Source organism: Antedon bifida, chromosome 1, assembly GCF_963402885.1.
Source record: "Antedon bifida chromosome 1, ecAntBifi1.1, whole genome shotgun sequence".
In the NCBI taxonomy this organism is placed as follows: Eukaryota; Metazoa; Echinodermata; class Crinoidea; order Comatulida; family Antedonidae; genus Antedon; species Antedon bifida.
This window is the reverse complement of record NC_136226.1, coordinates 6,527,838-6,542,878: the sequence shown is the minus strand read 5'-3', so window position 1 is coordinate 6,542,878 and position 15,041 is coordinate 6,527,838. Positions and strand designations below refer to the sequence as shown.

Sequence of the window (15,041 nt, the reverse complement as noted above, 5' to 3'; positions counted from 1 at the left end):
ATCCACACTGTGTGAAATCACATTGTGTCTCTGCTTGAATAAGTCGTAAAATAATAGCAGTTGAGGTCAATTACAGTGTTATACGTTGTTATAGGCTTAAATAAAGAAATTTAACAACCGCCATCCCATAAAGAACATGAGTATACTCTATACCCATAATAGTGAGTCTATATTGTTTATGTTAGAGAAATTCCATAATTCCTCTTTTATATTTAAGTTACCAGCCTGACACTGGTCTTGTTTTGTAACCTTTAATAAGATTAGAAACCATGTTACTAAATAATTATTTTTTATTCTTCAGATGTGACAAACAAATGGAAAAAAATGACAATTTCACAAAAATCGTTATTTCTACCACCAGTCTCAAATTAGTTATGCTATTTTATTTATTTATATCTTATTTATTTCAACAATATTTTACAAGGGCGGTCCATCCAGCCGAAGCTAATCATTAAGGACCCTCACAAAAATACAAGAGACATATAAACATGTAAAATTAAAATAAATATAATTTATAAAGATAAAATAAAGCACAAACATGTCGTGTAGTTTAGGTTGTTTGTGTTTAGAAACAGTTTAGAAAAACATCCCGTTAAACACGACTAGAATATAGTTACGATACGATGTAGGCCATACCACTAAATTATTACGTCATTCGAAGTTGCTAAATAAACTTTTAGGCCTAAACATGATTTATTTTTTAGATACTAACTAACTAACCATTACCATTAGTATGCCACGATAAAAAGAAAGGTTTAAAGTACGTCTCGCATGTATTAACACCTAATTACATGGTTCGGTCGCGGCTTTGTATTCATCGAAGGATGTCTGCCATTCGTCCAATTCGTCCTTCCAGTCATAATAACTGTTTCTCCAGTCCTCTTCCAATTCTGAAAGATCTTCTGCAAATGAAAAAATAAAATATGAGGCCTTATCACCGTACACACGTAATTGCTTTATATGGATATGTGAAATGATAAAAATCATTATTAGATACATTTGTAATTTACTAGCTGATACGACGTCTTTCTTTCCATGGTGCATGTTGATTTACATACCGAGTTGGCAGATTTGTTTGTATCTATAACTATCGTTTGTTACATGGAGGAAAATGGCGTGTTGTCTCTTTAGGCTGTCGAAAAAAAATAGGCCCTATGTGCCTTTTGATATTTTACCTGTATAAAGTAATAGCTTTGGCACGTAATTGGCCCAGAAGGAGCATTCTCTGGCATCATAGGCTCGATTGTTCTGCATTTCTGGTGACAACTCTTTATATTCCAAGCCTGGAACGGTAAACAGAGGCCATGGTTCTGCTACGTTTGTCACGTTTGGTTCTGCCGTATTTGGATTACTACAAAAATAAATCAATTAATGTTTAATTTATTTTCTCCTAAATATTGTAGATGTTTCGGTTAAACTGATAAAATTAAATTATTACCCTGTTTTTGCAAAGTTTGTCCAGTAGCGCATGACCTTCACCGACATCATTCTTTCTTCTTCTGTATTGTTGAAATCAATTAGTGGATTAAAATGCAATCCAAAAACGAACGCTGCCTCTTGGAAATGTGTTACACCATGCCATTCTGGGGCAAGCGTTCTGGGTCCTACATAGATTGACGGGATATGGGTATTTACATATCGGAAGACACTTTGTCCAGCTTCAGCAAACACCCGAGCTGTAACATCAATTGGACAATGATACAACGCATCGGAATTGACTCTTACCCAAGGGTCAATGTAATTATAGTATGGGTCATCCGCATACTCCCAATCTGTGTATTCCTGTTCAATTGAATCTATATAAAGCATGTTTCCATTTCCATAGACATCTTTCAAGAGATCAGTGAAATAAGTTTTATTCAAAAGTGGCGGTTCTTCCATAGATAGTGTTTCTGCTTCAAAGACTCGAGACAACCATGTACCAGCTTCATCCTCATTGACGCCAAGAATCACGTCAACTTTCTTAAAATCTCCTCTTTTTATGAGATTATCCGGTGTGTCAGGAATAAACTTCCCGTCAATTACTGGATAAAATAGAATAGTGCTTGACCGAGGGGATGCATAACGTTCCTCAACCTTTAAAAATAAATAAAATATTACATACTGTATAAAGCTCTGTCTACACTATCAACATTTATGTGACAGAAAACAATTGATATGCCCATTTATGACATATTATCACTACCATATTTGGGCACATCACAATTTTTTGTTAAACTAGTTTAATAGCGTAGATAGAGCTTAAAACTCCCTTCAAATCTCAATTAAAAGATGATTCTATCAGAAGATAGCAGAATATACGAAACGGGTTTTACCATGTAGTTGAAGTGCGTCTTGATGTCACTGTCAGTGCGTTTTTACATAATCTAATTACGCCACCAGTGAAATATTCTAGTAGTTAAACTTGTACTTATAGCTCACCTCATATTCTGCCTCTAGTATATCGTTTACACTGGCATTGCGCATACAAGCAACCATCAATGTTGACGACTCGGTCTCACATCCTAATATGGAAGCTACTTGTTTATTAACGTCAATAGCACGTGATATGTTGAGTTCTATCAGTGTGGACGAGTCAAAAACTGAACCACTCTATGAAAAATGTTGATCAAACGTTCAAAACATTTCGTTTGTGTTATTTAAATCCTTCATTATGCCTACTAATGTACATTTTCGATTTTACAAAAAAAAACTGTGCATGTTATGTGATGTCAGGTGTCATCAGGGAGAATCTTTTCTTGTTTTTATGTTTGAAGTACAACTAGATATATGGATCTTTTAAGTACGATTACGGTAGTGTGACATATGTATTATGGTCAACTGTTTTTTTACAATTCTACTACGTGAGTTACTTTATACGAAAATCATCCACATGTGCCTACCTGTAGTATTACTCTTTGAAAGAGATCTGATTCTGGAGAGTTCAATATCTGCGCGGTTATACTGCCTGATCCTGTGCTTAGACCAAATATTGTTACTTTCTCAGGGTCACCACCAAAAACTGTAAGATAAAATATTAGGACGCTCGAGCTCAACCTAAGACCTACAGACTATGTCATTTTAATTCATTTTGTACTATGCCGGGACATGGAGTGCGTTCGCACTTCACTTATTCCGTGACACTTTTCTTTCGTGGATTCTAGATCCAGGCGATTGCTTGCATGTATTTTATAACAAGACTATCTCGTGGGTGTTAAATTTAGAAAATAAATACGTATTAAATATTATGTCTACTAATGTAATCCCATTCTATCTTGCCTCAATGCGACAATTCATACTGTATAATGGTTTTCTAAAGTTTTGCATAGACGTCCTAGACCTTGTTACGCTCTTTCGCGTTTTACTTTTTGTATCATTGTGTTCACAACAATATACTCAGGTATTGCGATATTATTTTGAAGTTGTTGTTCATGGTATACATTGTCTATTAAGCTGCTTATAAATCAGTGATTTAATATTTTTGCAAAGTTGTTCATAATAATATTTACCGTTACAATGCGATTTTGTTGGCGCAAACATTGTATCGTGACAAGCATGTTCATAATTGCATGTAGGTTTCTATGTGTTTATCCCATAATCTGTTTCTATTTTTAGTTTGTGAAAAAAAATTGTTATGTACATTTTTAACTTGCCGAATAAATATTATACCTTTGATATTTTCTTGAATCCATTCCAATGCCATGCGTTGATCCATTAGGCCGTAGTTACCTGGAGACACGTCATCCCCTTTATAGCATAGAAATATGAATGTATATTTGAATATAAATACTACACTCTAAAGCTCCACATTATATATTTGGAAAATGTTGATAATTTAAACAGGATCAACAATTACTATTCGCAACGACTCATTGATATAGGTCTTGTCGAATAGACAAGTGGATTTGAGTGGTGTCTAAGTAATTTACCTGATAATGATGGTATACATACCCGTAGTTTGGAATCCCATAACACCTAATCTGTAGTTCATTGTGACGTAGACGACGTCACCTCCAGCCGCTGCTACTAATGGAACGCCATAGTACCTAAGATCAGAACCGCTTCCAAACCTATATTGCCCACCATGAATCCAAACCAAGACTGTTGCGGCATCAGTTAGCTTTAAACACACAAAAAACATGAATCAGACATTGTTTGTATGTCTTTGGTCTACCCTTTTTGAACATCTCAATTGTATACAGAATAGGCCTAATAGTATATTCTTTAGTTTTCGTAAATCTTTTTAATTGTTTCTGCGACCTTTGAGATTTCTGAAGATTCTAAAGTTTGGTTCTCACTAAAAACGAAGCAACTACGTAGGTTATAACGCAAGTGACTTTACAAATCACAAGCGACAGTTCGAGTGATTCATTGCGTCGTGATTATGCGCGCTTACGTCATTACGTTGCGTCCAAGAAGTGGGAACGAAGCTTTAGCACTATCGAACATTCTCTTTTTTGGTCGCGTGCGTGCAACGCGACTCTACAACTCACTATGTCGGTCGGTTGGTCGGTCGGTAAACACTAACTTGAGCACGCGACTGCAGCCATGTATATGGCCTTGTTCTCTTTTTATTTCTAATTTTCTTGAGATAAGGGGAAAGCGTGCATACTATATTTACCATAGAAAGATATTATATCGGATTGCCAGAACAATTGATAAACTTACATTCTCTGGTACCAGTACATTGAGGTACAAACAATCTTCAGCTAGTGATTCTTCATTACCCACCCCCATTCGTTGAGTACATGCATTTCTGTAGTAAGTTGCATTGTAGGTTGATTCTGACCATGGTTCTGCTGGTTCAGGAGGACGAAAACGAAGGTCACCAACTGGAGGCTTAGCATAAGGAATACCTTTAAAGTGGTTGAAATAACCACTGTAGTTTAAATATTGATCTTCAGAATAATATATTCTTTCACCAAAAATATCACCATTTGTAGTGGTTACTCGTGGGTATCCGTCGTACAAACCCATAACTCCAACTACAACAAGCAGTAGACGACACAATATATGGACTTTCATCTTGATCATTAGAACTGCAACTGAATTTTTCGAGATTCACAATTTCATACCGTTATGAATGATTGAATGGTTGAATGATTCTATTTTCTAACAAGGCCATACACATGGCTGCAGTCGCGTGCTCAAATTTGAGTTATTGTTTACCTACCGACCAACCGACCGACCATCCGACCAACCGACCGACATAGATAGTGAGCTGTAGTTTGTTTCACCCGTACTTTTGCGTGTGTCATGTTTTTGTATACATTTTTAGAGAACAGTACTTTTTTTAGATATACATGGCTGCAGTCGCGTGCTCAAATTTGAGTTAGTGTTTACCGACCGACCAACCGACCGACCGATCATCCGACCGACCGACCAACCGATCGACCGATCATCCGACCGACCAACCGACCAACATAGTGAGCTGTAGAGTCGCGTTGCACGCACACGACTGCAAAACACATGTTGCAGCAATAGCAGTATAGTTATGCTGTTTTGTTAACAGGTTCTCATTCAAAATTATTAAATTTTATTGTTGTGATTCAACTCTATATGTTTACAGGCCTAAATCTTTTTCTTTTTTTTTTAAAGATGGGAGTATAAATCCAGGGGCGCGCAGATAGTTTTATCAACTTTCGTAGGCCCACTACAATTAAAATCCTCAATATTTGCGTAGGCTGTGTTAGCAGATCTTAATATATTATAAAACTAATCCATGGATTGTGATCCTTCCGTTCCCGTTATGAATATTATGATTATTGTTATATCTGTTCTAGTGTTGAATGGATAATACAATGTTAGCATTTAAAGACAAGCCTATAGATCAAGGTAATACTAATCAACAACAAAGATTATTATGGCGTGACAAGCATTTCATTGAAACGCTCAATTTCTATCGAAACTTGTTATTGAACTTAATTTTCCCATGAGGCTGTAAGCCATGTCATTACACTTTTATTGTTATGTGGAATAATAACAAAATGTGTTATTGTCAACGCAGACAACATGGTACAGTAAGTGTAATGTGTACAGGTTGAAAGTTTAACCCGGCTTTGTCGCTCAATTGTTGGCTAAATCAGTCTTATCTTTTTATCTAGGTCTGCTGTATAAAATTGGGGATGGGCTCTATTGTTAAAGGATAGCTCCGGGACATTGATAATAACCACAATAGATGAGTGGAAATAGATGAAAAATAGGCGTTGAGTCAAACAAATTGCAACAGTTTGTTTTTTTGCTGAAACATGCTCAACTATATGTAGATATTATCATATCCAAAATCTACCCTGATCTGCCCATTATAAATTACCTAATTTGCATAAAATCAAAATGGCTGCCATTTGACAACTTTCATCCCAATTATCTCTTAAACCATAAAGAAATTGGTATAAGAATGTATTAAACACGAATATAAACATGTCCCCAAAGATTCAGAATAATGTATTTGATTTGTCTTTGGGGTCAAGGTCAAAGGTCATTCCAGTAGGTCATCTAAAATATGCTAATATCTCCTAATCCAATAGGTATTTTGAATAAGACTGTACAAGTACAAATATAAACATGACTCTTAAGATTCAGAATAGCACATTTGATTTTTCATCCTGGGGTCACTGGGTCAAAGGTCACAATATAAAAACATTCAAATTATCCTTTAAATCAATTTGCATAGTAGTCTTACAACTACTAAAAACATAGCAAATACAGTACAGACATTGCAGCAGATTGATGTCTGCACACTGCGCCCACACCCCTCCCACCCAGAGATTACTAGGTCAATGATTTTACCTTAAACATTTTTAAAAAAAATTGAATATTATAACTACTAAATTTACATAAGATCAGTAGGTCATTTACTTTATACCATACAGTATATCTTATTCTGATAATACATTACTTTTACATTTAGGCTTACCTACTTTAATAGGCCTACCTACTTTAGTAGGCCTACGAAGCTTACATTTCTGAAACATTGGTCACAAACATTTCTAAATAATTCTTGGGTGGGACTCGATCGTCAATGGACTTATTTTTAAGATGTTTTTGCCATACTCTGGACCAATTTTCTTAAAGTATACTTTAGTAAGTATCACAATGAATTACTGTCTTACTGTATTCATTACATTCTGGATTAAAGCATCATTTTGCTAATAAAAGTATTAATAAATACTGTTACTTAATCCTAATATATACTGATACTTTCAATTCAATTCAAAGCAACATTTATTTTCTCCTTTCATATACAAAATTGATTTCAATGAACAAAATTTCGAAAGAAGAAGGTATTAGCCCAGAAAGATGAAAAACACATTTTGGAGGACTACCTATTACTGACACAGACAATAAAAATTTTTTTAAATATAAATAATAAATAAATAAAAAATTGACCGAAGAATAGTTAATATTTGGAAATAAGGTGACTTTTAAGTTTAGATAAAAATGATTTACTAGAAACAGAGTTTAAGATGGGGAGTGGCAGATCGTTCCAAAAAGTGGGTCCGGAATACCTAATGTTGTGTTGAAAGTGGTTGGTTTTATGGGTTGGAACATGTAATTTTGAACTAATACGGGTATGATGATAATGAATTGAAGAATTAGGAGTGAACATAGAGCAAAGATATTTGGGAAGGTTAGAATTAATAGAAGAAAAGATGAAAGAGCCTGGTTGGGTTAGATTGATATCAAAGACTTTGAGAAGATGAAGCTTAGAAAAAAGATGAGATGAATGAGACAGGGGTGGGGCGCCAGATATAACCCTGATGGCCTTTTTTTTGAAGAGTATAAGAGTTGCACCAGACAATATTGCAATATACAGGATAAGTGAGCAGTAAAGAATACGAAGAATGTTAGGGGGTAAAAAAGAAGAAAGTCTAGTGATGATGCCTAGACTTTTGGAAATTTTATTCTCAACAAAATTGATGTGATTTTTTCATGAAAGTCGACTGTCTAGATGAACTCCTAAAAATGTAGCAGATTGGACTGACAGAATATCATGATTGTTAATAGAAATGTTATAGTTTGCAGTATCAATGTTTTTAATTTTCTGAGGGGTCCCAAACAGGATGAAGTTACATTTTTTGTGGTTAAGAGAAAGTTTGTTAGCTGAAAAGTATTGAGACATGAGGGTCAGATTGGTATTAACAGTAACAGTAACACTTTAAAATGTTTACACTAAGGGTATTTAAATAATATATGAATACAAACTGCACTTTTATTTCTATTAAATACATTCTTGTTCAAAATACCTGATGTTTTGAGAGATAATTAGCATATTTTATATGGCATAATTAGATGACATTTGACTTTGACCCCATATACAAATCCATTGCATTTATTCTGAATATTTAGGGTCATATTTATTTTAAATACATTCTTGTTAAAAATACCTGATGTTTTGAGAGTTATTTTCAAATTTTATATAGTGTAATTAGATGACCTTTTAAACCTTGAACTCTAATACAACTCAATTACATTATTCTAAACCTTTAGGGTCATGTTTATATTTGTACTATAGTTATACATTCTTATTCAAAATATTTAATGGATAGATTATAGAGATAATTAGCATATTTTAGAGGTTATACTGGAATGACCTTTGACCTTGACCCTAAAGACAAATCAAATACATTATTTTGAATCTTTAGGGTCACATTTATATTTGTACTTGTAAAATCATTTACATAGTAATCTCTGGGTGGGAGGGGTGTGGGCGCAGTGTGCAGACATCAATCTGTTGCAATGTCTGTACTGTATATGCTATGTTTTTAGTAGTAGTAAGACTACTATGCAAATTGATTTAAAGGATAATTTGAATGCTTTTATATTGTGACCTTTGACCCAATGACCCCAGGGTAAGATGAAAAATCAAATGTGCTATTCTGAATCTTAAGGGTCATGTTTATATTTGTACTTGTACATTGTTATTCAAAATACCTAATGGATTAAGAGATAATTAGCATATTTTAGATGTCATACTGGAATTACCTTTGACCTTGACCCCAAAGACAATTCAAATATATTATTCTGAATATTTGGGGTCATGTTTATATTTGTGTTCAATACATTCTTATACCAAATTCTTTATGGTTTAAGAGATAATTGGGATCAAAGTTGTAAAATGGCAGCCATTTTGATTTTATGCAAATTAGGTAATTTATAGTGGGCAGATCAGGGTAGATTTTGGATATGATAATATCTACATATAGTTGAGCATGTTTCAGCAAAAAAACAAACTGTTGCAATTTGTTTGACTGAAAAGTCTATTTCCACTCATCTACAATTATACAGCGGTGAAGCAGAACGAGCGTCGTGAAATAAGTTCCCTTGTGAAAAAGTTTTATAAGATAGGAATTTCACTGATAATCAATGACTTGCAATTGATAACCAGATAACTATTTGGAGTAAAAAATAGTGCGTTGGTAAATAAAATTGATTGTTCTTTGGATTTATAGACTTTTTAAAAATGTCCTAAATTGACATCAATTTATCAATTTTCGTGAATTTCCTATATTTTAACACTTTTTAAAATAGTTATTTTACTATGTTCTTGCTTAGATTTATATTTCATAAAAAATAAGAGTTACCGGAGCCCAAAGGCCAATTTACACACAGACGTGTGGTAACGGTAAGCGGAAAACCGCGTGCAGTGTCCCACGTAGAATATCTATCCTGAGCTCACCCGTTCGCTCCGCGTTTTGTGTAAATGGTTAAAGTAATAATTTGTTCTACATTTCTGTTTTCCGGTTACCGTTTACCGTTACCGCGTCTGTGTAAATTGCCCTTTAACCTACTGTCTGCCTCTGTAAATCGAAACCTGGGGAAATTTTGCTAGTAAACATATATATCTTGCCCACAATATACACGGAGACATTAGCCTATTTATTGACGATTTTGTTATTCATTAGTTCTAATGTAGTAATAAACTATATAAGTCGTAACAAACCCTTTGTTGTATATAAATGATATGGGAAAAAAATCTCCGTAAATAAATCTGTAAAGACTAGACGTGTGAAATAGGAATAGCGGGCGCCAAGAACCACTGTCGAACTTCAAATTCAGAAAATGTGGTTTGTCATTTCATTAAGCGTTTTGGAGGCGTCTCTTATACCGTAGTTTAGCGCCATCTATACATTGACTGTAACTTAGGCGGTCCACAGTACGTTTATTCATTCATTCACAAAACTCAATTGTTCACACTACACCTGGTGTTTATCATAAAAGTAATTATCTTTTATTAATTGATTTTAACCTTTCAAATATGTTATTGCTTATTATACTGGGTTGATTGTTTTACTATCCGAGCTGCAAGCGTACGGCAAACATTAGCAGACGAGACATAGGCCTAGTTATGATTTATTGCTGTGTTGTAAAACTGAACGTGCGTAATTTTATTTGCACGGCCTACTTCGTTTTTTTCCTTGTAGACTTTCTATATCCGGTATGCAGCCTCATTTAGATAATAATTTAAATATTCAATGTTATTTGAAACCTCTGTATACACGGAAAACTACTCCACTGTAGTTTTCTCGCTCCAACTAATTGATTACCTGTGTAAGGTGTTCGGATAAATAGTGTTTACCAAGATGATCCATTTCTGTTGTTCATTAGATTAAATTTTACTATTCACTGCGAGTGATATGACCACACTGATAACGCGTGCGACCTTACAGTATGTTGTCCGATATTTTCAACTATATAATTATATTGTTTATCATCTTCTGCGTAATGAAAAGCACTACAGGACATTGTCCATTGGATAATATCGGTCTGCAGTAGGTTAACCTATTTTGTTTAAATATTGAGGACATAAAAGACATGATTCGTTTGACAGTTCTATTGGGTTTCTTATTTGTATTTTCAACATGCTCAGGTAAAATATTTCGTCTTGGATTTTTGGTTCCATGGGATGGATTTTGGCCTGTCGGGAAGCGCTCCGGAGGAGCCATGTCCGTGGCTGTAGAGAAGGTCAACAATGATTCAACTTTAACTGCAATTCATAGAGGTGGCCACACGTTTACTTTCATATGGAATGATACAGATTGTGATACCTCAAAAGGACTAGCTAGCATCTTGGATATGTATGAGCAGTTTGCTGTTGACGCATTTATTGGACCAGGTTGTAGTGTCGTCTGCGAACCAGGTGGTTACCTCGCAAAACACTGGCAGATTCCAATGATATCGTGGGCTTGTTCAAGCAGCGCACTTTCTGATAAAGAGCAGTACCCCAACTTTGCCAGATCAACTGCCCCAAATGAAAAAATGTCACCATTCTTTGTGGAAATTATGCAGCATTTTAAGTTTGCAAGAGTAGGAATATTCTTTTCATCGCAGCACGTCTGGTCACTCACAGCAGATGCTTTTAAAACGGCGTTCGAAGACAATGATATAGAGGTCGCAATTTATCAAGTGTTTGAACCAGGTGATAAAAATGAAAAACATCCAGCTAGTCCTATCGAGGCATCGGATGCAGGTACAATACAGATCAAAGGAGACGCTCTGGAAGAAGCCAAATCATCTTCTAAAGGTACATACATATCATTTCCTGATGCTTTTAATATAGGTTCCCCCTAGCCAGATTACGCATGCATAATGTCTTTTTGTCTACAGGTGTTCACATCGATTTGAAATACAAACTAATTGTTGTATGTTTGGGCTAAAAGTCTCGATCTACTCGAACTACCCAATTATAGAAATAAAAGATAAATATAATTTGGTTGAATAACATAATAGTCTACTTTTTAATAAATAATAATAGTCTACTTTTTTTTTTATTTATGAAATGTAAGTTGTCCAATACATTCGTCTGGGCATTGTCCTGTTTTATTTTAAATTAAATTGTTGGTACCATCTAAGTATGTTTTTAAACCCAAATCACAAGAGTAGAATAAAGATAATTCGCGGAAATTAGCATCGAAATAGAAATTTGATTTCATTTGAGATGCCGCTCCATGGCGCCACTATAGGCTCTGAGGTGTGATAAATGTGAAATTAATAGTACAAAAATCATTAAACGGATATGAAGCCAATAGTTTAATGTGATGATACTATGTGTGTAATTCTGGGAGTCATTGAAAAAGATGTTTAGACACTAGTGGCCTTTTGTCCAAATTCGCCATGGACCATGTTTAAATAAGCCGCCTTCAGTAAAACGAGGCAATTAGATTGATTTCACAATTTCGTTAGAAATATGGGTTTGCCGCTTGTGCTGTTCAGTTGTGTAAATCACCACCAAAACAAAAACACCTGGAAATAAAAACTAATCACCCTTTAGTTATTACTCTTGAAAAAATCTCAATTTCGGTTACCTCCGTGGCCGATTTCCCACGAGAAAATGATGTTCATTTTTTGAAATTCATTAGAATCATCATCCATCCACCGATGGATTTAGCCCAAAATCATCTGGACCGGCTGGTGAGTTAGTTCCCCGGAGAATTAGCTATACCCCTTTCAACCATACTCTACATGATTACTTTATAAGTGGTTAGCCGATTTATTATCACTGGAAGACATTTATGAAACACAACTCTTGATCCGCGTTTGCACTCCTCCTACTCTCATATCACACAAACCCCAGATGCTTCAAGTATAATAAAAGCAATCAGATAGCTATTAATTTACAATTACATTAAATGATAACCATACGATGTTTGATGTTTTCATCATTGTATAGCCAGGTGAATTATTAGTTTCACTTCCCTCCTGAAATACTAGGATTTAGTGTTACAACCGTATGTTGATGATCTGAACAGAATATAAACAATAAGAGGCTAAAAACAGACGAGGCAAAGATTCTTTTAAATATAATTATCAATATCAAATATAACGATCAGTGCTGGGGAATTTGGGTATGGGTGGTGAAAATTGAAAATTTCAGACGAGGCAAGCGCCTCGTCTGCCTCATGCTGGCTACGGCCCTGCATTCATAATATATTGGTTACATGTATAGGTTTTATTATCCTTTTTCATTTTCCCACAATGCGAGGTAAAACTCTCATAACAATGAACAATTATTTTAATTGGCCGGGATATCATAGAATAACTATGGATGCTACATTCCATTAGAGTTGTGTTGTGTGTTATTTGGCCTAGCTGGGGGTGGTGCGCATTGGCGACCCTTGACGTAAGTGTTCTATGTGCAATAAACATGTTGGGTTGTTCATGAAAGATTTATTACAAACAAACCAGAAAAGATAAATAGAAACAATAGTGTAATAGAGGCCTACTATCATGTACTTTTATTGTAGAAAACAAACCAAATTAAGATATAACAATTATAGGCAGCCAATTCCAATTTCAATAATTCCATTGCCATTATCATCATTTTCAATTAATTAGACCTACTATAATAGTATCATTTGTCATTCTTTATAATGTTGTGTTCACAATCATCAATGTTTTTTGTCGTTAGCAAATGTCATATTTCTTTAAATAATAAACTTAGTCTCTATATTCTACTTTCGTTGAGCCTACCAACTCAACTCGTTTTTTTTAAATACAACTTGGCAACCAACTTGCAGTATGTTTGTTTATTTAAAAAACACCTTCCTTACATAAATCAATTTACATCAACAAGTTTCGAAGTTATTCCTATTGTAACTAATTTCCAGTATATCACTAGGCGGTTTAGAGTTTCTCAATACCTAAAATAAATTAATAACAAAGAGTGTATATATAATATTGTTGTGTGAAGTGATTTGTTGCCCACGATTAACAATCAATGAACACTCATACTAATTGTTATTTCAATTGAATTATTTCATTACATATTTTGATAAATTCTTGTCATTTTAAACCCAAATGAACACTACGAACTATTTATGATTTTGTGAATAAACTACTGTACGTATTTGTCCAGTGTTGTATGAAAATAAAACCCAAAGCACGTCATCGAAATCAGTTAGAACATTGATGTAGTACAGATTTTGTCAATTTTTATGAATGATGTTTGAAATTTCTTCATTATCGCACTTTCAGATACTTTTGCTGTCTCTATTCCTTCAATGCGTTATAAAGTTTGGTCTTTCCTTTAATCTATGCCGTAGTCATTCTTTTTTTCCTCTTCTTTTTACATTAGTTTGGTCTTTTCTTCTGTGCTGTTTACATTCTACAATGTTTCCGTTCATTTCTACGTTATTTTCTCCAATATATCTCCTTCTAACTTGTTTTCAATCCTTTATTCTAACATGTTCTATTCTCTTTTTTGCTTCTTTTCTTCATTCTTCTAATTCGTTCTTCAGTTTTGTTTCCAGCCCCTTCATTCTAACATTTCTATCTCACTTCTAATTCTTCCAGTCTGCTTCATTTTCCATTAGTTATTTCAACATTCTTGCCTTTTCTCCAATTCACTTATAATTCTTTATTCCTCTCTCCTTGTTTCTATCGCTTTCATTCTATCATGTTTTCATTCGTTATTTCTATATTGCTAGTTCTTCTTCATTCTATCTTAATTCAAATAATTCTTCTATCCTGTTTAATCTTCTTCATGTTACTATTAGTTATTTCAACAATTCTTATTTTCCTCCAATCTATTTCTAATTATTTCTACCTTACTTCTAATTCTTGCTTCTTGTTTCCTATGCTTTATTTACTATGAATTACCATGAGTTCTTTTAACATTGCTGTCTTTTATCCACTCCCTCCAATCAACCTCCAATTCTTTTTTCCTCACTTTTTAATTCTACCTTCTTTCCTTCATTCCCCACGTTACTGTTCGTTATCTAGCCTACTCTATCTCTAGTACCACTTTCTTCTTTCTTCTGTTTTTAGTCGATCTTACTTATTATTTATTTATCTTCCATTTAAAATATTTTATCTAAGGCAGTGTTCGACTTCTTTCCTTCTTTACTGTAATTTGTTTTCATCTTGAACATTCATTAGTTGTACTTGTGCAGATCAAGTGCATATACTCTACTGTTTATTTATTAATATTGGTCAAGTATTCGGCCATTATCATTGACCATTACCATCGGGTACGTGAGAATTAAAACATCTGCAATAAGCAGGAGCACAATCGTGTCAACAGTATTATATATTAAGTAAACTAATAAGATTGAACATTGCCC

The 15,041-nt window shown here is 34.2% G+C and overlaps 2 protein-coding genes across 5 annotated transcripts in view; one reads left to right on the top strand and one right to left on the bottom strand.

The window, feature by feature from the left end:
- The window catches only part of LOC144839629 (atrial natriuretic peptide receptor 1-like), a 64,117-nt gene that overhangs the window by 27,628 nt on the left and 21,448 nt on the right, over positions 1-15,041 (top strand). Inside the window, exon 1 of one of the 4 annotated variants that reach the window (XM_078695075.1) lies at positions 10,559-11,503. The exons of the other annotated variants lie outside the window; for them this stretch is intronic. Coding sequence (XP_078551201.1) covers positions 10,795-11,503 — 709 coding nt within the window. The 5' untranslated portion in view covers positions 10,559-10,794. Of the gene's footprint in view, positions 1-10,558; positions 11,504-15,041 lie in introns of those variants that run through there. 4 annotated transcript variants of the gene reach the window in all.
- Positions 273-5,013, bottom strand: LOC144852926 (cholinesterase-like). Its single transcript, XM_078710985.1, has 8 exons — positions 4,648-5,013; positions 3,931-4,099; positions 3,649-3,726; positions 2,883-3,001; positions 2,422-2,592; positions 1,439-2,076; positions 1,176-1,351; positions 273-902 (listed from the first exon to the last, which is right to left on the bottom strand). The coding sequence occupies exons 1-8, from the start codon at positions 5,011-5,013 to the stop codon at positions 784-786; spliced, it is 1,836 nt and encodes a 611-aa protein (XP_078567111.1). The 3' UTR covers positions 273-783.

Coding starts and splice junctions, on each gene's coding strand:
- LOC144852926 (XM_078710985.1), bottom strand. CDS start 5,013: ATGATCAAGATGAAAGTCCATATATTGTGTCGTCTACTGCTTGTTGTA. Junction 4,100..4,647: donor ATGTACTGGTACCAGAGAAT/GTAAGTTTATCA, acceptor GTGTGTTTAAAG/CTAACTGATGCCGCAACAGT. Junction 2,593..2,882: donor TTCAAAGAGTAATACTACAG/GTAGGCACATGT, acceptor CATTTTTCATAG/AGTGGTTCAGTTTTTGACTC.